This window comes from Anopheles nili, chromosome 3 (genome assembly GCF_943737925.1).
Source record: "Anopheles nili chromosome 3, idAnoNiliSN_F5_01, whole genome shotgun sequence".
Lineage (NCBI taxonomy): Eukaryota > Metazoa > Arthropoda > Insecta > Diptera > Culicidae > Anopheles > Anopheles nili.
This window is the reverse complement of record NC_071292.1, coordinates 40,150,123-40,176,668: the sequence shown is the minus strand read 5'-3', so window position 1 is coordinate 40,176,668 and position 26,546 is coordinate 40,150,123. Positions and strand designations below refer to the sequence as shown.

The 26,546-nt window shown below is 40.5% G+C and overlaps 2 protein-coding genes across 2 annotated transcripts; one reads left to right on the top strand and one right to left on the bottom strand.

The window, feature by feature from the left end:
- Nucleotides 1-1,532: 1,532 nt before the first annotated feature.
- LOC128725220 (periodic tryptophan protein 1 homolog) lies at nt 1,533-3,658 on the bottom strand. Its single transcript, XM_053818945.1, has 7 exons — nt 3,563-3,658; nt 3,413-3,474; nt 3,212-3,357; nt 2,967-3,131; nt 2,617-2,899; nt 1,945-2,552; nt 1,533-1,870 (listed from the first exon to the last, which is right to left on the bottom strand). Exons 1-7 carry the CDS (start codon nt 3,656-3,658, stop codon nt 1,776-1,778), a joined length of 1,455 nt encoding a protein of 484 aa, XP_053674920.1. The 3' UTR covers nt 1,533-1,775.
- A 4,033-nt stretch (nt 3,659-7,691) lies between these two features.
- Nucleotides 7,692-26,546, top strand: LOC128725942 (ras-related protein Rap-2a). The gene is made up of 4 exons (XM_053819715.1): nt 7,692-7,826; nt 20,924-21,061; nt 21,832-21,949; nt 23,844-26,546. Exons 1-4 carry the CDS (start codon nt 7,692-7,694, stop codon nt 23,999-24,001), a joined length of 549 nt encoding a protein of 182 aa, XP_053675690.1. The 3' UTR covers nt 24,002-26,546.

Below are 26,546 nucleotides of genomic sequence, written 5' to 3'. Positions count from 1 at the left end.
TAATTATTACTAAGCTGTATTTTTTCCTTATACAATCATTGCATTTTACACACATGCTATGTATTTGTACTTGTATGTCTTTTTAAAGTTATTTTTCGTTTTTTGCCCATTACTCATTAGTCTTCTGCGAATCATTTGATGTTCCATAGTCGATTCCATATGGAGAAAACTGTATCCATGGAGCTGTAGGAATGGTCCATACCCAGCGAAAAAATTCCGTACGATGCGTTGCGTCTTCTATGGATTGTGCTTCATTTGAATCCTTTAGCTCTACAGCTCTGTTGGTCGATGTGTCCTCGTGGGAAACAACTGATCCTCGCGTGGCGCTTTCGATACCGATGTTCTTTTTAGCTTCAATGTCACCGTGTACACTAGTTTTATTTTCACCATGCTGCACATCATGATTAGCATTGGCAAAAGTTAGGTTTGATTTAAAATGTTCTTCAGCAGCAAACTGGTTATTAGATTTTGATTCGATTTCGATATCGATGTTCTTTTTAGCTTCAATGTCACCGTGTACACTAGTTTTATTTTCACCACGCTGCTCATCATAATTAGCATTGGCGAAAGTTAGGTTTGATTTAAAATGTTCTTCAGCAGCAAACTGGTTTTTCGATTTTGTTTTCACAGAACGATGGATCAACTGAAGAAGTTGTTGAATGCCAGGAATTTTTGAACCGTACTTGATTAGTAAAACGTCGGCCTTTTGAATAATTCCCTTGGAACCTTCAGCATTTAGGTCCTTATAATTCATTTGTATATCCTTCCAATGATACACAAGAGCCATAGTAAATGCACCTAGAACGATTGAACTGAATACTACCAACGCGAATGTGAAAGTCTTGCATGTGAAGAAGCCGGTTGGTTTCACCATTTCGCGCTCTACTGCTCGTCCAATATCAAACTTGTACTCCATTTTGGAATTAACAAATATCAGCAATGGTGCTGAATGACGACGTTCGCAAATCAACTGATGAACATTTCAAATTTATCAGATTAATTTATATGAATTTGCATGCTTTGAATTAAGTGCTACCATTGGAATTTCTTATCAATTCCTTATCCTTGACGCTTGCTCGTCTGATTGAAGGAAAAAGCATCTCAGGGAGAAATGATTAGATTGGATGGCATTCGGCGGTGAAGGTGAAGGATTAATATTGTTTTCCTGCTATAACGGAGATTTGAAAACCCTTTTCCTCGTTTTCTAATCAACTTGAATGGAAGAATGTTTAACATTTTATTTTACAGAATTAACTATAGCCTCACTTTCTAATGCTCATATACAAGCAGAAAATAATGATTCAATACTAAACTTTAATTTGTACAACTCTTCAGTAGCTTGTAGTGTATTCCGGAGCAATTAGATAACGGTTGTTAGTCAAGCCGAACAAAAAAGAAGATAGAACCCTTGAAATAATATGATTTGAGTAGATTTCTGTTTCTGAACTCCTCGTTTACTCGTTGCATAAAAAGATGGTGGATCAAAAGAACGTCAAAATCCAAAATTGAAAAGTACACAGTTTGAATGTTGAGCTTGCAAATATTTATTTTGTGATCACTTCTCAAGGTTTTTTTTATCGGACAGGTGGAATTGTCTAATGCCTGGTCTGGTACCAGTCTACGAACACACTCTATTACTCATACCCGCAAGCTTGGTTCAAGAATGGAAATTCGTTCATTACAAAACAAAATCCTGATGGCATACGAACCGAACACATTCGTACACCGTTTTGTGTCTACCCTCCGAAAATGGTATGTTGATTATTTCGACCAGCTTAGTCATCATCAATTGTAGCATCTTCCATTTCCTGCGTTGGAGGATCAGTACTTGCCGGATTTCCATCAAATCTAGGCTTGAAAACGTTTGAAACTAAAAAGAAAGATGAAAAAAGCCAATATTAGTCTGCTACTCTGCTTTTGTTTAGTTTGTTAGCCAGATTTTACCCATATCATTGTCAAGGAGGTTTATAACAGAAAAGTTTTTCGTTTTCAAATCGCCACCCAAGGCGAGGGTGAAGGGATTATCCTGGCATTCGTCCATGCACTGAATTACTCCAATTTTGGGATTCCGTTTGTACACGAGACGTGCATCTTGCTCATTTATATCCCACACTTTAAGCGACCCGTCCGCAGATGCAGTCGAGAGCATTCCTTTCACACGTGTGCTGAGTACTAGACCCGTGATTTCCTTATCATGGGCTTCCTTAGTCCATAACGTTTGATCATTGCGACGAGTATCGATGTAATGCATTTTTCCATCGTTCGTACTAGCTACAAAACAATGCTGGTTAAAGTGGTCCCAGCAGACCCGTTCCACTTCGCCTCCAAGAAGCCACGTTTTATAACTACTAGCATCATCGTTAGTGGCACGACAGTCGAATACTTTCACTTTTCCATCGCAACTTCCAACTAGAAGACTCTCTGCGCGTGCTGGATGAAATGATAATGTTTGCACCTTCTCCTCGAAATCACGAATGGTTGTATGCGGAATTCCTTCCTCAAGGTCCCAAAGGATAACAGTCTGATCGACCGAACCGCTAGCCAAAATATGCCTAACAAAAACAAAAAATAATAACGAATAATAAATGTCCAAACTCCGGCATAAGTTTAACTTACTGTAGATGGTTATTCCACGATATGTCCAATACCGCATCCTTATGTCCTAATTTTGGAATATTCTTTTTCCGATTGCCTTTTGATCCCAGTTTGCATACTGGTTCTAATGAATCTTGAATGTCTAGATCCCACAGTGTGATGATAGGATCCATACACCCAATAGCGCACAAATTACCCGGAGTATCGCTGCCTGGATCAAAACTAAGCCATTCAATACAGAGTGGTGGACTCGGAAGTAGAAAATCATGATGAACATACAAGCTACCTTCCTCTTCGTTATGAACTTAAATATAAATAGGACACCAGAATCATAATGGGTTTCAAACATAATCAAAAATAATCATACATACTGTATACTTCCATAGATGCGCTATCGTTTTGCACGTGTCCTACGAGAATTAAATTGTCCGTAGGTTTGATAATTTCATCTTCTGCATCGGAATCATCGTCATCCTGAATATTTTCTTCCGGATCCACGACTGCTACTGTACTCAAATGTAAACCACTAGTTTCGGCTGTGTTGAATGTAAATAAACCGAAAATAAATAAGAAATATTTAACAGATCTGATGTAAAGGCTACATCGTTGTCCTTACTTTCTTGCTCATATGCATCGAAATTGTATTCATCCGTTCTATCAGTTACCCCAGAGTTGTCCAGCCTCTGGGCCCGCTGTGATAATGATGCATGACCGTCTTCGTTTTCTTCGTCCTCGGATGTGTCCATATCATTTCCTCCTTCCCTGGAAACAAACTCATTAGTACCATAAACATGAACTTCGATCATATCATACATACTCTTCCAGATCTTGCCTGGTTTCATTAATAATTCTAGCCAGTTCAGCGGGTGTTAAAGTGACCTTAATTTAAAGAAACGCACATTCAACAAATTAATAATGAACAAGAAAGCCGGTGCTATTGGCCACAACCACGTTTTGTACATCATACCTTATCTGGATTTGCTTTAGCAACGCCACGTTTCACGAACAACAAACTTGGCACAAAGTTAACGTTCGGGACTTCATCTTCTTGATCAGATTCCATATTTGTATCTTATTTCCGTTTTAAAATCTATAAGTAACGTCGATGGAACGTTCAAGGAAATCACCACGTGCTTTCTATCAATATTGTTTATTTATCAATCTAAAAATGACAGTTTGAAGCATATAATGACTATCATTTGATCGGCTTACGACGTTTGGGGATTGTCAACACAACCAATAGTTCAAAATTGACAGTTTTTAAAAGGGTAAAAAGGACTTTGATTTCCATATTTTTGCAGTAATTTCGACAACGGCATCGATCAACATCGACAGAAACATTGAAAAGAGTTCACATTTGAAGAAATCTCTCTAGTCAATAGTGTTGGAAAACACGCCGGCATTGCTTTTCGAACTTCTTCGGAATCTGTGAGTAACTGGTAAGCGCAGCTCATCATTAGAGACCTTGATACAACTAAATTCACCACGTCTAAAGCAGCTGTCAAATAAAATACAAATTAAAGGAATCTATCGCTATATTTCGTTGCATTCTTTTTACTTTAGTCTTATGAATATAAATTTTATTTTTTTGTTATTTTTTTTTATTACTTTGTTAAGAAAAACTCCTACAGACTTGTTCCTGCTACTCGTTTTTACATATATACTATTGCAGAAATCAACCCGTGAAGTTAAATGCCGTCAAGTAACGATTCGTAGAGCAAGAGAGAAGCTTTATTTCTCTCATCAACACGATGTTCCGAAAACGCCCGAAGTCTGCCTATTTTTCCGAAGATGACGGACAAACTTTTATGGAATAACAGACATTTTAGGAGTCTCGCAAAATAGAAGGCCGTGTTCTTTGTCATCGTTGTCGCCTAATCCCGCGCGGGTATTTTGTTCGTGTAGTTCAGTAGCTCAGCTGTATTAAATGATTGTGCGTGAATGTTTTAAACTAAAGTGCAATATTAGTTTGTTTGGAATCGAAACAATGCCCAACAAAATAGGTTGTTTGTTCCAGTTTTACTACCCGTGTGTATTCCTCGGTTCTAGCAAAAAGGAGAACTGAGTTGCTTCATACACTCGGCGCAGGGAGGTGGATTGTATTGCAATCTTTGTTGTTATTTCTAGTTAGCAGCAGTTGATCCGCAGAAGGTAAGCTAGGAAAGTGAAGCTGTGGGTTTTGCTACAAAATTTCGGTGTTCCCCGTCATTATTTTTTTGTCTTCGAACCCACACACACATGCGCGTAATGTACGCGAGGGCGAATAATTGAGTGCGTGTGTGTATGTGATACACTTGTGGAACTTTTGTGTGTGTGAGTTCAGAAAACATCGCGAAACATCGCGCTGAGAGAAATTAAAAAGAAAAGTTTTTAAAAATTACAAGATTTGTTTTCGTGCGTACTCAATTGTTAAAAGATCGTTCCGTTGGTTGAGCGTACTTTTGTTTTTCACAAGAAGATATTTTTCCAGAGTCTTATATTTATATTGCTGTATTGAGATTCCTAATTTGTTTGGTGTCCACAGATGAATGTTAAGACAAAAACAGCTGAACAAAAGATCCTTGCTCATTTTTACCATAAACAATTTTTTAACTTGAAAAAAAAACCATTGTGGTTTAATTTCAAGGCATCCTTTATCACGAGTGCCATCGTGTAGTTCAAGCACATCACCTGACGTCATCGTGAGTTATACGATATATGAGTTTCTAAATACAAAAAATGAGACAAGAACGTGTAGCGAATGACATGCATCTTGACAGAATTTTCTTGAAGTATTTATGCTGTTTCAAATACATTGAATTTCAAAATTCGTAAAGACGCAGGTATTTTGCATTTTGCTAATTCACACAATTTAGACAGTACTGTACTGTAAGTAAAATATCACTCCCTTGGAAGGGGCTCATCTGCAATGGATGGAATGTGGTAAATTTGAAAACGAGTCATAAATGAAAGTATCGTCGTTTGCTAATTGTTTCCACGTTTACAACTTACATTTGCAATACACCTCTTTTATCACTTTCTATGCACAAAAGCACCATGCACAATCAATATGAACATTTGTCTGGAACTGAAAAATAAATCTTCTTCAATAAGCCCCTCCCCCCTCCCCCCACCCACTTGCCAGCCACCACTGGAATCACCCAGTGCCATCCCATGTTTTTTTTCTGAAACGGACGCGTTATCAATGCGCTCAGCTTGTTTGATTTCTATTTCTTGTGTTCTTCGTGCTTGCTGACGTTTGAGCGACGTCGGAGAGATAAAGAAACCTCACTAGCGGCAGGAGTTTGAAAATGAGATTCACTTGTTCGCGCAATCCTCGCTTCAATTATACCGTTCTTGAGATTCAGGGATAAATTGCATCATTTTGCAATTCTCCTAATGTCTCTAACATACTACCAAATGGAATATTAAGAGTGTTAGTAAAGAGAGTGAGGTAAAGATTTTTTAAAATGCATTTTAAATTTTAAATGGTCTACTCATCGTGGTTATTTCCAATTGATCTTAAACTTGCTTCGTTTCTATGTTACAGGTATTACAGCAGCAGCCAATAGAAGCATTGAAACTGAAAAGCAACCTTTGCTGGATTGCACACCTTCTCCTGCACTTACACAGAGGAAACACAAATTATGCTTCCTGTCTTCTAATCATTTTCGGAGGGTTAGTCTGCTGGTAGTGAGTCGAAGGTGGAGGTTCATACATGGGATGTGAATAGGATAGTTAGAATGCAGTCGGCGGCTGTCGTCACGGAAAAAATTAGAAACACAAACGCCATACGGCCACAATCAGACAACCAGCAGCAAGTGCAATAGTGTTTGCGCGTGCTACGCAACAAAACATAAACAACTGTCTGTCTCGTATGGTCTATCCAAATTCAATGCTCAGTGCAGAATAAGCCCTATTTCGCGCAGAGTAAACTAAAAGGGTAGTAGTGTTAGTCGCGGCGAGTAGAGAACTCGATATTCCGCAAACAAAAAAGAGGCCTATTGTTTTTTGTTGTTGTTATGTTCCGCATCTCTTACTAACGGCTCAATCGTGATACCGTATTGCTCAAGCGTCTCAATCGTGCTCAAATCAAACGAAACGCAATCTTTCCATAGCTACAATTTGTGTGACGGGCGTTCTTGCGGTCTCTAGGATCTTTGTCATTTTAAAAGGATCTCGCAACATGATCATATCGGTCGTATAAACTACCCTTAGTGTACGGGAAAGTGAAGAAGTATCGAGCAACACATAATCGTTTCTTATAATGGTACATAATACCCTGGCAATGTGAACGGACGACAAAGATCGTCTTATCACTCGTATTACATAGCTTGTTAGACGCGTTACTCCAGTTTTGCAAAGGCATTCGTTCTGTGACCGCTGTTCTTTCTCATCGATCGGAATCGTGTTGTGTCAGCGTGGTTGCTATCAGTGTCAAACGGATAGTATCATCTGAGAGTATGATCGGGAGCGGAATTTACATAAATGGGCAGTGACGTATACATGTGTCGAAAGTGTCTCCGTTTTTAAACAGAATCGGCAGTGTTATTCCCTGACGAGATCAATCGTTTTCAACGGCATAATATGCCGTAAGATCAACAGCGTACATTCGATCATCCGGCAACGTCGTCTTTATTGTGTTATCATCTGAATATACATATGTGTGTGTTTTTATGTGTGTATGTGTGTTTGGTATATGTACGTGAGTGTTTTCCAGTGTCGTAAATCCGGTTGCATTGGTTTGTGCGTTTAAAAGGGTGACCAAGAAAGCTCTTGGTTGTGCCAGGAAGATTGCGCTGTAAAGTGGCATTCTGTTAGGGCGTTTTTAAACAAACAAAAAAGAAAGTAATTGATGTGACGACAAAAGCCGCGCTAGTAATGCACTAGATTTAGTCGAGTCTCGTTTGTATAGTATTGCGAAAGAAGCCAATAGGAGAAGGTCCTAATTCACCTGTATGTTTTACAGGGTGATCATATCGTTTTAATTGAGCAAGCTGAACAGGCTAGTGTTGAATTGCATCATCAACGGCGGAGGAAATAAGAACAGCACACTGTTTGTGGCAACCTGTTTGTTATTGGCGGAGTACTACTGAGGACTCAAGGTATCGCCAAAAATGCGTGAATTCAAGGTCGTCGTCCTCGGTTCCGGAGGTGTCGGAAAGTCGGCCCTCACGGTGCAGTTTGTCTCTGGATGTTTTATAGAGAAGTACGATCCCACCATTGAGGATTTCTACCGAAAAGAGATTGAGGTAAGTACATGACACGAATGTCATATGAACAACAAATCTTTGAGTATCTTAACACTTTTTACATTTTTTTTCACAAGTTATTAATGTATGCAAACTCCTTAATACAATCAAATAACCTCTTTTCATATACTTGATAATAATGTCTGGGTTACTTGTCATCATGCAACTCTCCACATTCCTTCTTTCACGTGTATATGTTGCCATTCCTACGATTAAATATTAATTTTGGGAATTTGTGTGGCTCTGTGAATCACATGACCCAGCTATAGCTTCAAGAAAATTGAGCCCCTATTTTTTCTGGATCATACAAAATATCCTTAGTTGAAGGGTGCATATTTACGAGTACGTTATTTACAATTTTGAAATGATTAACTTTGGTGTTTTTTTTTTCATTAATGCGGTTGTTTTGCCACCAAGTATGCATTAAGATAAATCTTTACTACCGAAATGTTTCAAAGTCTAAGACTTTAAGTCTTTAAGACTCCTTTTATTTTTTGTAGTAACGTATCCCAAATTTGTAGTACGAAATTTGTATTTGCATATTTTGTATACGATATAGATAATGTATACATATTTGTTTCATAATATAATATATCAAATATCCATTATACATTTCAGCTGCAATTGATTGAGATGATATATTGAGTATTTGCGATTTATTTGAATTTTCATATGTTCTACATCAATGCTTTGTTGAAGATATCAAATGCCTTATGAAATGTAACGTTTATAGAAACAATACAGAAACGATGGCACGATGCGTAACTCTTGACAAACCTGGCTGCAGCTTTAGCGTGTTGCACTCTCCGAGGAACGTACACATGTCAGCTTATATCACTGCATGTGTGTGAAAGGCTTTGGGTTTTAGAGCCGGGATAGTTTTATAAATAAAACTAACGCATCGCGATGCCATGACGAACGGACAATGTTTTCTCTTTTAGAATTCCTACAAACCGCACGCATGCATATCGTCCTCGAAGCTAAGGCATCGGAATTAGTCATCAGTGCAGTAAAATGGTGGCAGAACGCAGAGTGCAACCAAAACTTCCTCTCCTGCTGTTTGTGTGGTCGTGCAATATACTCCAGCATGTTTGCTACATTTAAAATTTCAATTTCAAGTATAACATAAAATTAGTTTATTTTCAAAATGAATCAGGATTCAAAGCGCATGACGTTTAAGAACGATATATATCCGGGTCTCAAACTCTTCAGAATGGGAGAAGTTAATGTCGAAATACAAGATGAACACTTTTATGTGATGCAAATGTGAACACTTTAATGTGAACACTGCATGTCTCTCTGCAAAATTGCTTATTCTTACAATGTGGATTTTGGACGACATCCGGCAAATCAGACAAACGAAATTACAAACAACGGATTTGTAAGAGTTCATTCGTTCGTTAATTTGTATTGTCAGTAGTTATTGACTGTCATCATGCCAGAAGTTGCGTCGTTTCTGATATTTCTTCTCCCATTCGACTAAGTGAATAATGGGTTTCTTACAACAGCAACTCGATTGCTTCGTACTTCCGAGTGAGCAGAAGAAGCCAAAGACCTCTAGAGGTAGACGATAACCCGATACTGGATAAATAGGAAACCCCGAGAGCGAAGAAATTCGGAGAATGGAATCGTTGGCGGAGGATTAATTAAGATTCTTATCGCTTTCGTAATTCCTCATAAACACATTTACGATTTCTCTGTGTGGAGCTCAGGTTTTTTTAGTGTTGTTAGCAAAATATGGATTAAGTTTAAGAAGGTATTGCCCAAATGGACGAAAGTTTCATACAGCCTGTTGACACTGCACAAATGTTCTTTCATTCGATCTATGCCAGACTGCCGAAGCTTTTATTCACAAGTGCATCAATTGCTTCTACTGCGGTTTGTAGTGAGAGCCCAAAAAGCGTTTCGATTAATATTCTCGAAGCTTGAGAGGTTTCCCTATTTGTAGAACGTCGAAGGAAACGCGTATCACTCGCTCATTAAAATTCTGGCTGCTTGCCAATTTGTGAACCTAAAGCGTAGCGCGGAATAAAGCATGCTTCTGGCTCGGAGAGGTGCGGTATTCGTCGCTACCTAGCCCTGGAGACGTCGACACTATACAACTTAATGCCTTTCACCTTCTTTGTGCACTATTGTGGTCGTTCGGTGGACGGGAGGTTTCTGGACGAGTCTATCATCATCCTTCTAGTAATGCTACTGGGGGAAGTAGAGTTGGTCTCGCTAGTTCGAGCGCTGGTTGTGTTGTAAATGTTTCAGAGCAGCAGAGTTTATCGAACTCATAAGCTAGCAGCTCCCAAAAGCACTTCAATCCTTTGCCGCAACTGTTCGGCTCAGCAGTGTGTTGTATGTGTTTGGTGTTCGATGGTGAACTTTTCCTTTTTTTCCCATTTTATAGCGCACTTTCCGTGTTCGCGCAGTGTGCTTTTTGTGGTTGAGCGCTTTAGAATTTGCTGCCTATTTTTCATATCAGGAGGGGTGCATTCCATTAGCTTGTCATTCAGGATTGGCTGGTTTGGGTAGAAAATGAATTTGTGGAAATGAGCGCAAGCTCTTTGGGAATTGCTTACTAGGGCGTTAATATATTTGCTTGTAGGCTTGCTCCTCGGTAATTGATGTCTATATAATTGCATTAAGATGACTGGATAGCAATGATGTACTTGTTCTTTTAGAAGCGTTTCTAAAAATAGGACAATACACACAAGTGAAAATGCAAAATAAGGTCTACTTTCACTCTTTAGCTGTAATGTCATAAAACATGTTTTAGCTTATAGACTATCGAAATACATCGATATGTAATGATATTACTTGTTACGTTACCTACTTTTTATTACATTATAGTAATCACATGAGTTGCAGGCATGAGTTGTGATTATATTTTATTTGTTCTTCAGTGTGTTCAAATATTTTTTTATGGATTCAGTATAAAAAAATAATACTCTTTTTATACATGATGAAGTAATAAAGAATCAATCTTGTCAGGATCGTATTCAATTGCCGTTTTAATAATATGAGTCATTTAACAAGATAAGTGTCTACATGAGTTTTACACAATAAATTGAGCAGGCACACCACATCGCAAGCCTGCTGCTTATCAATGGATCATTATTATTAGCATCTAAGATAACAGTATCAAAAATAACTGTAACAGTACATTGTATTGCAAAAAAAATTCTTATCCTCAAATGAATGAATACAGTAATAGGTAGACTAGATCCAACAAAGACTGTCAACTCAGAAGGTGAATTCAAATAACTTTATGAACTATCGTTAATAAATGCGATATTGAACGATGATTGAAACTCACATGCCGCTCTGACTGCTTTCCATTAGTATGTTGTGATTTTTAAGTAGCTTACTATTCTTCCTAACGATAAGGCCATCGAGAATCATAAGAAAAAAAGTTCGAGTATTCAATAAGAACCCTATCATATCGGTGACGGTATGTTTTTACCCAGTCCATGATAAATTTGCAAAGAACTGAAATAATTCATACAAGTCATCAGTGTAATTTTTTACAAGAATTTTTACTAAAATTTTTGTTGTGTATGGTACGATAATGTGTGTATATAACGCGTTCTATTTCTTGAAATGTGCCTTGCGATTTGTAGTTTAACATGGTAGGATAAGCAAGAGTCTTCAGTGTGGTAGTGACATTGTAGCAGCAGCTGCCATGGCGATGAAAAGTGATTTTCATAAGCTTTACGACATATTTTACTTCACAATACCGATGCGTTTGTTACAAACAGCATTTCGTCTCTTTGTTTTCCTTCATCGCACCATGCGTTCCCAAATGGTTCTGCTATCTGTATTTCATTAGTAGTCTTAAGCGACACACTGCCTGCCTAGCAGACAAGTTTAATTGCAACGTGCGAAAACAGCTGGAGCGCTGTCTCACCTTGCATGAAACTGCACGACGAAGCCAAGGAAAATGGGTGGGAGACGGGCGTCACCGTCACCGTGTGAGTATCAGACAATGAGCCTCGCGCGTAGGCCAAACCAGCAATACCTTGACAATGTTGGTAGCGTGCGCCAGTGGGTACAATATTCCAATTGACCATGCCGCTGTTTGGACTCCGCACCATTTTTATACTGCTGTAGGTTGAACGCCTACCCAGGGAAGCTGGTAGGAAAAACTGGCACCTAAGTGTAACGTGGAGCCACGTAACGGATTTCCATCGCTAGCAAGACGAATAAAATTATGCTCTTCCGGTAAAGCCAACTACAGCAAAGAAAATACACGCGAAGAACGAGTGCCGGTGGATACTGGTAACGTGCTTCATTATGTAGCTTGTAATTTTCACTGTTTTGTGTGGTCTTGTAGAGAAATGTTGTTGAAACGTTGTGTTTTTTGTACCGCATTTTTGTTATCATTTGCTTCTTATTCGAATGCTGATATTTGGTTATCTTTTGAAGAACTGAATATTGGTTATCTTTTGATGAACCATTGTTGAGTATGTATTGAATCATTGACTTTTCGGCGGCATTTCTACCAAGTGCCACACAGTGTGGTGCATGCTCTAAATTCTAGCTAAACGCTTTGGCGCACTAATCATCGTAAACTGCAACCTAAGGGCAAATGCATGAATTAGTAGGGTTTCTGTTAATTATTGAGAGCTGCTTGGCTCACAGTTGACAAATATAATTGAAATTAGCTCAGACATAACAACTACAACGTTATCGTGTTTTCTACGTGCCAATAAGTTGCCACTTCAGCCTTAGCACCCTCTTAGCAGAATCGATTTGTGAGGAATAATTTCGACCCGTTTTGAGTGCGCTGCGCTGCTATAGTTTGCTATGCTATAAGGTTTCTCGTCGCTTATAAAGTACTGCATATGTTACCGTGATCTGAAATAACACCCTCATGTACCACAATAGGTTTATACTTCTATACTTTCTATACTTACATGTTGCATCATAGGGATGTGAACATTACGATGGCAACGAAATAAGAAATATCATAAAACTTTCAAACTTTATTGTTAAATGTTCAGCAAATGTTGAGTTGATATTTTCAATCAAGGACATTTTTATTTGCAAGATTAGCCCATCGGCCTTGGCTTGCTTTTTGCTTCTATTTGCATGACTGATCGATAGTTTGGGATCGGGAAATCCTATGCGTAGATTCATTAGAGCACAGTTAAACCTGAACACCACGGTGAACCTCCCCTCATGATTTAGTTGTTTCAAGCAAACGAAGGCACAGGTTGCAAGCTAACAACTTTGAATAAATTTCTCCGTGGCTACCCATCGGTGAAATTGATTTTCATTGCTTGGATTTCCATCTCTCTCAATAGCAGAGAAAATTCCCTCCGTAGCATGAGATAAGGAACCCCACGACGACTGACGAAAGCGATCGGCACAGTTTGATGCGAAGCGAAAACAGCCCACGATACGACCGGAGAATAGAAGTGAAGAAAGCGAAACGCAAGGTTTCATTCAGCCCTGGGGTTTTGAGCAATGTCTGGAGTACACTTCTGGAATTGTAGGAACTGCCTGCATTGTTAGGGATGAAAATGTTTGATTATGTTAGCATTTTGATATTGTAACTATCGTAAACTTATGTAAGAAAAAATACTGTGAAGTTTACATCAATAGTCACATTTAAAAAATTTCTTAAAAAACGTCTAACGAATAGCAAACTGAAATTTTCGGTCTCTTAAAAATTAAGAAAAAAACAAACGTTATGTTTTCTTATTTCTATCGACATGTTTAACATTTATATATGTTTTTTGAATTATTTGAACACTTGAAAAAAATCTTTATGGATAGTGTAGGTAACTTAATGAAACATGCAATGATAGTGTAGGTAACTTTTTTTACATGCTTCGACCTAGAGATATTGGTCCATGGATATTGCTGATCATTTGATTTCTAGTTCATAGTTTAGATCATTCGTTAATTTTAATTCAAGCTCTCTCGTTTTTTCCTCTTTCTTAGTATTATGATTAGGAATTCCCGAAGAGGTTTCAACTGTAATGCGATACAAAATATTTGTTTTGATACATTTTCCGTTAGAGCTGAAGATGATCGACAGCATGTCAACCACATAATATCTGTTATATTAACAATTCACTAGCATGTTTCCGGATGTGCCAGCAAAAACCGTGTATTTTTAAAAAAATATCAAGCAACATTTTAAAATAGAAATTGGGAGAAGAAGGTTGAAATTGTTCCCCAGAGGTCTTTATTCTCTTTTACTTTGTATTATTATTATTTTTTCATTTATCCGTTCACATCGCGCAAGGAAAAATCCTCAATTTCCCGTTGGATGGAAACTACTGCGCACTGGTTAAGTCTGGTGGATGTGGTGTTGGCACTAGAGTTCCCACTTTTCATCGATCTTATCATGCTACTTTCGCTGCATTCGCTGGTCGCGGTGTAGCAAAGAAGGCCAATGGGAGGGAATTATGTCCCATTTTAGATAAAATTTTAGAGCAGCAGCATGAAATCATGGTGCAAAGCTGTTGAGCTGTGGCTGAGCTGAGTAGAGTGAGAGTGTTGAAATGCGTCACCATGTTTAGCAGGTCTAGGGAGGGTGCATGTTTGAGATCGTGTAACAAATTGTTGCCTCCTCAACGGATGGGTTAAACAAAAATACTGCGGGATAGAACTTGCTCATTCATTGGCTAATCGGCAGTCCGAAAATTTCACCACACGTATAAGCTCGTAGAAAATATATTCCGCTGCTTTGTATGTGCGAGTTCTTGTGTCTCTTGGGCTGAAAAAGTGTCATTTTTACACTCAAACGCCAGTACTGTGCAAAAGGAGTCAATAAAGTGCAATTTAAACCAGCCCTTAGATTCCTTCGCCTTGTGGAGAAGTGAAACATTGCCAAACGTAATTCCTCACTTAAATGGTTTGTTTTCGTTTTCTTGATGTACCTAATTCGTCCGTATTGATGCCAGTGTACATCACCGTGGTTTTCCAACATTTTTGCGACTAAATTTGGAATGCCGTAAGCCAGTGATGTAGCATGGCCATTTCATCGATATCTGCTTTTGGTTCTTAAAAATAATCGATTGCAAGTGTGCTCAAAGAGAGCCTCGAATTTAGCGACATAGGACGTTACTTACAGCGACTTCATTGGAAATATATGAATTTCTACAGTGTGATGAAGTCGACACCCCAAAAACAATTTTCGTCTTGTAGTTTTAATGGTTTCTTGCCCGTATTTACATCCGTTTGAAGCAATGTGTTAAGCTCAAGCGATTTGGCGATCGAGACTTAAAATTAGTAGTTTCACCTCCAGCAACTGCCGCTGTGTTGTGTGCTGAGTTTGTTTTATAGAAGGTGCTGCAACGACTCTCCCCCAGGGCAATTTGTTGAGGGTTGTGTGGTCCCGAGTAGGCTCAATCGTCGCTGTCATGTCATGGTCAACACGCTGATAGGCTTTACCCAAATGGTGAAACTACACAGCAGGATGCACAGTTTTGTATCATTGATTGTTTGATTTTTACGCGTCTCTTTTTCGCACGCAAATTGCATTGAGTTAAATGTAATTGAAGAAACTTTACGCTATTCGTTTCGAAATGTCCAATGGTTAGCAGCTTTCTATATCATATGAACGTTGAACGGAAATTATGATTAAACGTTCTGGAATATGGTCTCTAATACAATTATTCGTGCGTGGATGTGATACAACCGAGATAACATGCTGAAATATTGCCCAAATGATAAACGTGGAAAACTCTGACGAAAGTAAGTTACCTATACTCACCGAGATTATGAATCATTGCATCAGGTGCGGAATTTCTGACAATTTGTGCAGACTGTTACACGGCTTTACGTGGGTGTTGTTATCATTACCAGCTATGATGACCAGTTTCTTTGTTCACGAAGACTTCGGTACAGACATTTTGTACGATTCATTGAAATGCATTCATTGAAATGCAGCTTAGTGTGTTTCAGTATTATTAACACTAATTTTTTAAATTTTTACTGAAATCTCAACGCATGCCGTCGTGGGGAATATTGGACCGATGAATCATGCATGTGAGATATGCTCGTGACGCGTCGTAAGTGAGTGAGTGCCATGAGAAAAGGAGATTATCGTTGGCGCTCCCTTGCACCATTGTACGCGGCTACTTCCCTCGCAAGGAGGTGGTAGTATTATTGCCCACCAGTCGCTAAACATGTGCGCAAAACACTTCAATTGCGAACTGTGTTGTGTGGTGCTGCCGAGTGTCAGCCAAACGCGATCGTTTGTTGGAGATCTCGTAAGCCAGCGGAAGAGAGACTGTTGATGTGAGCTAGAGTGAAAGATCTAGTATGATCATTCTCTCTCTCTCTCTCTCTTTCTCTCTCTCGTCAGTGTTGACCAGTTGGTCGATACGAAGTTCACAGAAAGCTGCACATACACACGGATCGCCACATGCTGGCGATCTGTGGCCACTTTGCGACTTGCAGTCAGTCAGTCGATGAGTTGTCGACCTTCGCCAACATGACGCAGACTATATTGTGGATTTTTGCTCAACGCTAATGTGTAGAGCACACTACTTTGCTAGGCAATAACACGTCTATTTCGGAGCCACCGATCGTAACCTGATATGTGCGTGGATATAGTCCGTCCTATCGGGATATTATATCCTTAAATATACATGAAGATTTGGCAGCACATGTTGGTAGATTTGTTTGTTCCACTCATGTCATATGTCAGTAAATTGGTAACATAATTTTAATGGAGAACAAACGAAGCTTCGTTCTGATCGGGAGGGGCAATAAAGGCATATTTTAATGGATGCTCTAACTTTGCGAATGAATGAGCGGATGTGTGGTTTTGTATGATTTCGATGTTTTCAAGGGCATTGTTCTGTTGGACACGCTTCGATAGCGATGTGAAAGTGACTGGCGTTCAGCAATCATTACCAATGGAAACGCCAGTGAAGCAGAACGGTAAAATTTCACGAGCAGAGCGTTATGTGCACATTATCAATTGAATGATTGGGTATCCGTGCCGGGTAAGCGAGGCTTTCCCATGGTGCTTTAGAATATTTTGGAGCGATCAATGTATAACATTTTGCTATCATAACTTTTCGGCATGTTGTAAATGTAGTGTTAATTTTTGACCTACTCTTTATGCCCGGAGATCGACATAAAGCAAACGTTGCAAAAAGGTTAGCTGTTTTAATGAAATTTAATGGAGTTCCAGCGCAAATTGAGTTATCTTATTTTCATAGTGATAAAAATAATAAACAAATCTACCTCACTCACACAACAAACGAAAATAATGAATGATGCTACAAACGGACAAGAGCTCCAATTGATCTGGATATCTGGGTATCTGGATTTGATGTGTGGTGCAAGCCGAACCGGTCGCTCAACATACGTTAAATTGTCGGTAAGACTGACGATTCCATACCGGAAGAGGGTGGGTGACTAGCCAAGCGGTCAGAATACATAAATGTCAATAAACGGAATAAATAACCAGAAGAATATTTCCTCCGTCCGTCCGTCAGTGGCGGCTTTGCGATGCGAGCCCCGAGGTCGGTTCTGCTCGGTCGGTTAGTCCTGTGGCCAAAGCCTGAGAAGAAGCGATAAAGTCGTCGTGTTCAATATTTCACACACGATCACATCATGTCGCAGTGACGGGTTGTCGTTTCCGCTTATAGAAAGGGGAAACGATAGATAGAACGAAACCAACCGGCGGCTCCATCCTTGGTGAATGACACGACAATAGTCACGGAGCAGCACACCGTGGATGATGGCAAGTTTGTTTAAAAAAAAAGTGAAAAAGTTACATTACTCAAAGAATTTACAATCAAATAAAGCAATAACAAGAGGCGATTTGGGTACTTTCAGGCACAAAAAGTATAGTAAGGTGCAAAACCAAAGGAGCGAAAGCACGAATTTGCACAAGTTTAGCTGAAATATATTCACACTTTCGCCAATTCACTCTGCTGTGGATTGGAAAATTGCAAATGCTACTATTTTCTATTATCACGTGTTCGGTTTCATTTGGTACGAGGAATAGTTTTTATTTAAAAATTAAAACTGAACAAAACATTATGCTGTTGTGCATGACCGCAAGCTTGTCTATAAATAGCCTATAAAAAGCAGCCTATAAATAGGTAGCATTTTTTCTCTTCAAACAAATCAGAATATGTCGTTGATGTGTGGATTAATGATCCGTGCATGCTTCCACTTGCATTCGAACCTTTTTTTCATATATAAATCTCCGCCTTGCACGAAGCACGCGTGTTTGGACGCGTGGTGAAGAAGAATACCAGCCGTCACATTGTCGTATCGTTGGTATTTAAATTTGTTCCATACGCATATGTCTTTACAAAAATAGAACGTGTATAATTGGTTGACTTATCGCTGATTGTATTCTCTTTTCACATTACATTATCAAGCACATGTCATTGCTACAGTTTATTGGACGATTTAGACACACATCATGCAATTTCTAATCACACTGTCGCCTATTATTGTGTAATTTACAAATCACTTGTACTTCGAAGAGTATTAACTCCATTGCAGAGGAGTATGTTAACGAATTGCAGGCTCTATAACGAACACTCGAAACGTCTATAACCTATGCTACACATCGCTCACTTCCTTGATCCATGAGCGGATTGATGCCACGCGACCATATATTCCCGGATAGTTGACCTCAGCGCATCCTTTACCCCAAGAAACAACTCCCACTAATTTATTCTCGAAAACCAGTGGCCCACCAGAGTCTCCCTGGCATGCGTCCTGTCCTCCTGTTTGATATCCGGCGCAGATCATCCGTTCCGTAATAGTACCAAATGACATGTACGCGGTCTGGCAAATGGCATCATTAACAAGCGGTACATCCGTCGCTCGTAGTGGATTATTTGATTCAACCACGTTAAGTGTGTCACCCCAGCCACTAACCAGGCACAGTGTTCCGTCCTGAAAGAACTCATCTTGCACTGGGAGCGAAATAGCGACTACACTCCTCGAAAACGCCAAACGTTGGTCTAATTTTAACAGCGAGAAATCATAATCGATTGTATTTCCGTCATACAGCGGATGTTGGATTGATTCTCGCACGTTCACCACCTGTCCGCCATGGTCGTGGTAAATGCTTCCTACTCGGACACTCAATTTGGGGTTGTTTGAGGAACCCGCACAATGACCAGCAGTTAAAACCCATTGTTTGGCGATGATTGAACCACCGCAAAAATGGACATTATAAAACTGAACGGACACCTGGAAAGGTACAGTGGTGATGTCGATCTCGTGTCCTCCCACGATGCGTCCACCATTTCCATCGTTGAACAACGTCTCAATCGCATTGCTAGGTCTAGCACTTGGTAGTGCTAGTAAGGAAAACACACAGGCACACAAGGATTAATTAAGTGTATTAGCGAACTGTCGTTCCAAACGAGCCCATCTCAGGCCACCATTTCTCTAGAACCAAAGCAAAAAAACTCACCGACTGCTGCTCCACACAATGCTGCTGTAAATATTGCCAGAAAATGCATGCTGCCAGTGTGAGGACTGTTACCGAATGAACGTCGGGATTGCTCCCGCACCATTTATAGTGCAACTTGTTGGCAATGGGAGCGCTAACTAATCACGATAAGATATAAACTAATCAATGAAACACATTGACCGGCCGACCAGATTTTCCTGCAATTTGGTAACGTAATGATAGCGCGGCGGCTGCGTTGTTGAACGAGTTGCAACACGAGTTACCTCGACCTCGAGACTCTGGCGCATTTTAGTGCTATCATCCTTGGGGATACCCAGGATTTCCCGTATTGCTTGAAAGCCATATCTTTCGAACTTCTCGGACCTCTCAAGGCTGTTGAAGTGGTCGCCAAATAGTTTGGATCAGGTCGTTTGCACGATAAGACCATCCTTGACTTCTTTGTCATTCGAACATCCGAGCTTAAAAAGGGCGGCCTCCGTTTCTAGGCTATTTTTGGAGGGTACATAAATATAGCATTAATACTGGATTTTTCCAGATCATATCTATCAAGCTTCTAATCGCCCATTGGACATTTCGTAACGTCCTTCCTGACCTACCTCAACAGTAATCGTAGAAGCAAAGTGGTTTCAAACAAAATAACACCGAACCGTTGGAAAGCTCGTGGATTCTCAATTGCTGAACTTAAATGTAAAGTTGAATACCGATAGGATGTTTTTGGTTTCGTATTTATCTTCTGCGTGGGGATTTCCAAAACGCATTAATCCATTATGGAATTGCTTAGCTGTCTTGTATCATTCATAATCGAATGGTACTTGTACACCACAAACTGCGTTTTGAAGTACGAATACCTAAAATAATTGAAATGAAAATTGGAAGCGTATCTTATTTTTAAATAGTACACTGTGGCAGGATGACTGAAAATTCTACATTGTAGCAGATCGTTAGTCTAATTGCTTATATAGGAGTTGAATATAAAAATACTAATATGTGCAATAGTCATAGCTTTGTTCGAGCACATCCTTTCCGTTTGCCTAAAAAACTTAATTTAAGTGTGCCAATAAGATTGCTTCGCTAGTGCTACTATGGATGTTGAAATAAAAAGTGAAAAACTCTTGAAACGGGCTCTTCAAACGGAATGTCCTCATACAGAAAATTTTGTCGTGTTACATATGTGGTACACCAGTAAAAAAAGATACATTCAAACTGAAGAGGGTGACTACCACATACAATCAAATGCAACAGAAGCTTATAGTGCCCTAATTTTATCTTTCACTTTAAACAACTCCTTGCCATTACGAATAAGATGAGTTTATTTGTATCATATTTATTTTCATTGGGATTGCAAGCTGGGGAATTCAACTGGATTGCATGGAATCCGCGTATATTTTTATCAATCTTGTTTTAATATAGGTTAAATTTTGTTCGAATTTTGTTTGAGTGTGATTGTAGGCAATAGAAGTAAAATATTTGTGTACATCCTTTCATCCGCTATGCGCTAGTCAGTGAGAGTTTCTAGAGACACAGCTCAATCGCTGGGTATTAATATATTTTTCTTGTTGGAATACATATCATACATTTAATCATTTGTTGCCATTAAAAATGTTGGCTAACGGTAAAAATGAACATTAAAAAAACGACATATAAATGAACCCATTCACTAATGAATTTAATTCATCTTCCCTTTTACTTGCAGGTGGACAATTCTCCTTGCGTCCTGGAAATTCTAGATACAGCTGGCACTGAGCAGTTCGCGTCAATGCGAGATTTGTACATTAAAAACGGGCATGGCTTTATCGTTATGTATTCTTTAACAAATCATCAGACATTTCAGGTAGGTTCATTGTTACCTCGTACAAATGATGCTTTAAGCTGAGTATTCAGCAACTGTGCGATTATATTTGAGCGCTGTTTTTAACGAAGCAGCAGTAGTGCAGCAATGCGTCCAGAATGGGGACTCTTTTCATTACATGTAAACATCTCCTCCTAGTAAACCTGCCCCCCCCCCCCCCCCCCCATCCACGCATTTGACGACACTCAGACAAAATGCATAAAACATCGCATTTGCTGATTCCGCTGAATATGCTTATGCACCATTAGTTTCCTCGTCTATGCTCGCGATTATGCTTCATTCGTCTGCAACGGCGAGACGATGTCGGTGACTCTTATCGAGCCGGAGGAAGCACATCAATTATATGATGGTGCATAATGGTATTCATCAAATTTGTCACCGATAAAAACGGCGAACATAAACATGCGAAACCATGTGCAGTAAACACCTTTCAATTGCTTCCTCTCGTCGTTGCTAAAGTGTCTCGTTGGGATAGATCTATGATTTGGAGTATTTTACTTCGATATGACACAACAAATTGTGCGCTTTCAACGATACAGTTTCTCTTGCATGTGTGTGGTCTTGCGATAGTACAAGTACTTCTCGAGATTTACGTTGTAATTGCAACAACGTAAAGCAAAAGCTATCAAGCATGCATGCTTACTAAAAGATTCAACTGAAAAGTCAAACATCGACACCCCTATTCAACAATTGCCAACTACTTAACATACCCATTTCTTCATGTGGCGTTCTTCTTTCTTTTTTTTGCGCAGGATATCGCGAGTATGAGAAATGTGATCAGTCGTGTGAAAGGTAGTCAACCAGCACCAATCCTCCTAGTCGCCAATAAGCTAGATTTAGATTGCCAAAGAGAAGTTTCAACGGCCGAAGGTGAGTAGAGTAAATGTGCCCCTGGTGCGGGGTTGGCTAAATTGTTTTTTTATGCTGCAGCAGCAGTATCCATACGAATCCCGGGCACGCACGGGCCACAATGAAAAAAAAACACAGCTCTAATCACAACGTCACCCAGCCAGGCTAACGCTTCCGGTGGGAGTACGTGGGAGTGATTGTTGGACATTGAGCCTCGAAAATTCAAAACGCCCAACCGGTTTTTATTTCCCTTTCCGATGGTGCGCCTTGTGCGTTGTTGTCGTCCATCAAGGCGTCAAGTCGTCATGCCTTCCGCGATATGGCATGTTCGTGGCGACGTTTTCAGCCAACTTTAGCCCATTGTTCGTTCAGCTCACAAATCTCCTAACACACAGAGCCCCAATCCACCTGTGACTGGTTTGCCATGTATGGGATTCTTTCAAGGAAAGCTACCTCTAGCTGCGCTGTACTCTATATAAATATTTTTTTTTTCCGATAAGCTTACCCTCTGGAGACCTGCTAAAACAGTTAGTGATCCTTGCTGTGCGCAAAATTAGTTTCATCTAGCATTGCTCTCAGTTTGTAGCACAACCAGCAGCTAAATTAAGTTTCCGTGACTCAAGCTGTACAACACACGGCAGACAACAACACAAAAATGGCAGCAAATTTTTAGTCACTATCTGTTATAAATATCCTCACGATGGTTGCCTCAAGCGCGTGCTCTACTAGTGCCATAGCAATCGTCTTGTCTAGAAAGCATGGGTGTGAAAAATATACTGGAGGGCACCAGCGAGAGTTAAAATGTATTTTCCTCCCTACCGCTGACTCGAAGAAAGCGAAACTCTTTTAAAAATCGTAATTTAGAGTCGACGCTTGAGGAAACAGAGCTGGTGGTACAATAAAATGAGAAAATTAGTAAAATGCAACAACAAAATAGCTCCACCAGAGGCTGTATCCTCATTAAAGATGGGTTAGAAATAACTGGCAGTACTGGCTATGTTTGGGCTAATTAAATTTGCCTACCATAAACGTCCACCTCGAGAATCGATTAACACAATCAATTTATCGTGTTTCATTTTGCCCACGACATCTTAACGGTGTTGAAGGATGTTTTTGTACGGGTAGAGAAAAAAACCGCCACATAAATTGGCAAAGTAAAAGGCTTTCTTTTTCCGGACCTTTACCAAACGGCAAGCATGTCACTTACCGCTTCCATTTATACTGAAATATGAAGCTAAATACGTGTCTATTTTCGGTTTCGGAAATGCCATTTCGCCGAAATGGATGTACTGGGGGTACTACTAGCTCGATGTGCGGTCTACTTCCGGAACGCTCTCATCCGCTATTTTGTAAACGATGTTGGGAAGAGAGCGTTGTACAGGTTTTACCTTCGATTTGTTTCGAAGTACCTCAGCACCTAGAACCGAAATGGCATTCTTTCACCCCGTTTTCGCCGGTTCGTAACATAGAGGGTGGAGAAGAAAAGTCGGTTGTTCTAACGGCGGACAACAACATGATGCCTAACCTACGGCTGAGTAACTTTCACCAGGCAGTTAGCTCGCTCGCGAAAATCCGAACAGTCAGTCAGTTTAGCAGTCGTGTGTATTTTAGCCCTGCCGGCGAAAGGGAATTACCGGGTGGTGTTGTCGTGTTTTACGATTACGTGGCGCTAAACAATGCGCTTCTTGTCGTCCTAGTTTCACGGTAAATGAGGTTTCCTTTGTCGAGAATCTCATCGTTGACGTGAAACACCATCACTCGCCACCGGACACAAGGATGTTTGTACTACGGAGTGACGATTCGCCCTTCTGGCAGGAATTCGGTGGAGGCTTGGACAGATTTTCTCTCTTCCACACTGCAAGTTGATGGCGTGCTCTAACATTCTTGTCCCTTTTTACGTTCTACTCCCGAACAGGTAACGCCCTAGCGGAGCAGTGGGACTGTCCGTTCATCGAAGCATCCGCTAAAGATCGCATCAACGTGAACGAAGTGTTTGCCACCGTCGTCCGAGAGATGAATATGACCTCCGAAAAGCGCCAGAAGAAAAGTTACTGTTGTTGTACATTATTATAGAAGTGGCATTAAGTCTAATTTTAACCTAATTAATAATAATTAATAAAACAAAAAACACAAAATCAACACACACTAAACGCGCGAGGCGGCGGGAGGACGACAATTACAGGACGCGCGCAGCAGGGAAGGGACCCCGGGGGTTGGGAGTGGCAGCAGAAAAAGTGAAGGTTGTGGTCCTCCGGGTGCTATTGCCGATGGTGCTGCAGTATTGAATCGTGTGCGACGATCGCGATCACTAACCTCACTCCGGTGGGGGTTTAACAACAGGTGATCCCAAGAAAAACGAATTAAAGATACGCCGCGGGCCTACTGGCAGCAATTACACATCGTCCTCCGGGGGTCGAATCACTCTTTTTCCGTTTTTTCTCGTCGCTCTTTGAAAGGGAAGTGCGCGTTTTCGGAATATTTTAACTCCTGTGGTACGCCTGGAATGCTGCAATACTCGCTGCATCGGCGGCGAGCTACCGAGCAGGGTTTTGCTGCTGCTCCTGCTCGGAGCAATAACGACTGACGGAGGGGCATTTTGTTGGGGACGCAACATTTGGGGGATACTCCTCTTCGGGACAAGAGACCGGCCGGAAAACCCCGTGAATGCTCTTGCAGCTTTGGGTGTGTACACTAGCGGAAGAGAGACGGCAAAGGGGCGAGTGCGCGCACGCAGACGGGGGGAAGCTAACCAAATGCATCCAAAATAGATATTAGTGCTCTGGCGGGAGCGAACGGCAACGTATAAAGATGTAGGGAAGCTAAATAATATATTACATGTAACAGATAATAATTATTGGTAAAACTAACTAAACTATGTATATGTGGTTGGAAGTAGTAGCAAAAGGCCGCAATAGCAAAACAGCTAAACGCAACAGACGCGAACACTCAAGCAAACAATGAAACAGGCAAAACCTCCCTCCCCCCTTCTTACCAATCTCCAGTTTTTTCACCTCAATGGCAAATGTGGTATTGTGTGTATACATATAAATATATTCTGTGAGCCGCAGGCGACGAGAATCGCTTCTGAGTTCTGATAGCTGCGGCAGTGTCCTTGTCTCTCTCGCCGGGAGGAAGTCAAAAAGGGGCGCTGCTCTGCTGTGGGTGGGAATTCCCCCAGTCAGCCCTTACCGTAGCCCTCTCTCTCTCGCACCAATGAGCCACGGTGATTGGGGGGATGGTGCATTGAATTTCGGAAATGGAAAACGCGTAGCTACTGGTAGAGAGGGGGAAGGAAGGAAGGACACAAACACACGGATGGTTCTCAATTTTTACACGATATTTTACGAAGAGAAACAGAAGAAGAAGAAGAAAAACACACGGGAACGCGACTAGACTGCAGTGCACCAGAAAAGGCTGGGTAGAAAATTAAACATTTCATTAGGAAAGCAAAACAAATCACACCAACAAAACCAAAACCAACAAATTACTACTAGCAAAGTCACACGCACCCCCCCCCCCCCCCTTCCCTCCATGATCACACGCCAGAAATCGACGCAAATCGAACTCACAAACAAAAGTCAACTGATCAATTCGCATCGGCCTCCGGCGCATGTTCCGAAAAGCCGACTTTTCTCTCGTCTTTTTTGAGATTAACGGAATGTGTCCCGTCTCGCGTCCCCTCAACAAGGATGGGTGGGCTGCGAACAGGCGGACGAATGGTGAAAAAAAAGGAAAAAAGAAAAAGGTTGTTATTTTTTGTCTTATCTATATATACATATATACATACATGCATATTTTTTTAAGCTGAATTGAATTCATCAACGTGTTGCACCTTCTTAACTGCACTGTCTTGAGTTGCTGCTTATTACGTATCTTATAGGCATTTTATGTAATGAAAATATGTGCCATTTCCCGAATGGCCTGGTACAGGATACTTCCAACTATTCCGTCTCTGGACGCTTAGGCTCTCGCCCCCGCTAAAATGGCTCTGTGTTTTGTTTTTTTTATACCCATTTTTTGTCGCGCATCAAATCAATTACCGTACGCACGATGGAACGCCGCGCGCTTTGCCGGCTCGGCTTATAGCAAACGGGGGCTCGTTCTGCACCGCGTGGGAGGACAGCAAGAACCTACTCCTCCTGCGAGCACTGGTTGGGCCGTGCTCCGACGATGCCAATGTGATAGCGAACGCTACGAAAATGAGAAGCAACGGAAATCCAAATTAATTTTAAATGCCCCCGAAACGCTGCCACACAGAAACACATATGGAATTGTTCGTGTAGCGGGCGGGGTGTGCAACACTTAGCTAAATTGTCAAAAAGAAAGTGAAAAAAAAACGCAAGTGAGCCTAGTGAAGGAAAGGCGTGCTCGCGTGATCCTCCGAGTGATCCGAAGCTTCTGTTTTCGTCTGATTTCTCCACCTAGGTACGTACACCAAAAACAAAAAAAAAACGATGGAATGGAAATGGGAAAGGGAAAATCAACGACGGAGTAGGACTCAGAAGGGATGTGTAGAGTTACAATAAATGAAAAAAAAACGAGTGCGAGAGAGAAAAGCACGAATGGAAAAGAGAGAAAGTAACTCAAGAGTCGGAAATTCATAAGTAGTAACACATGC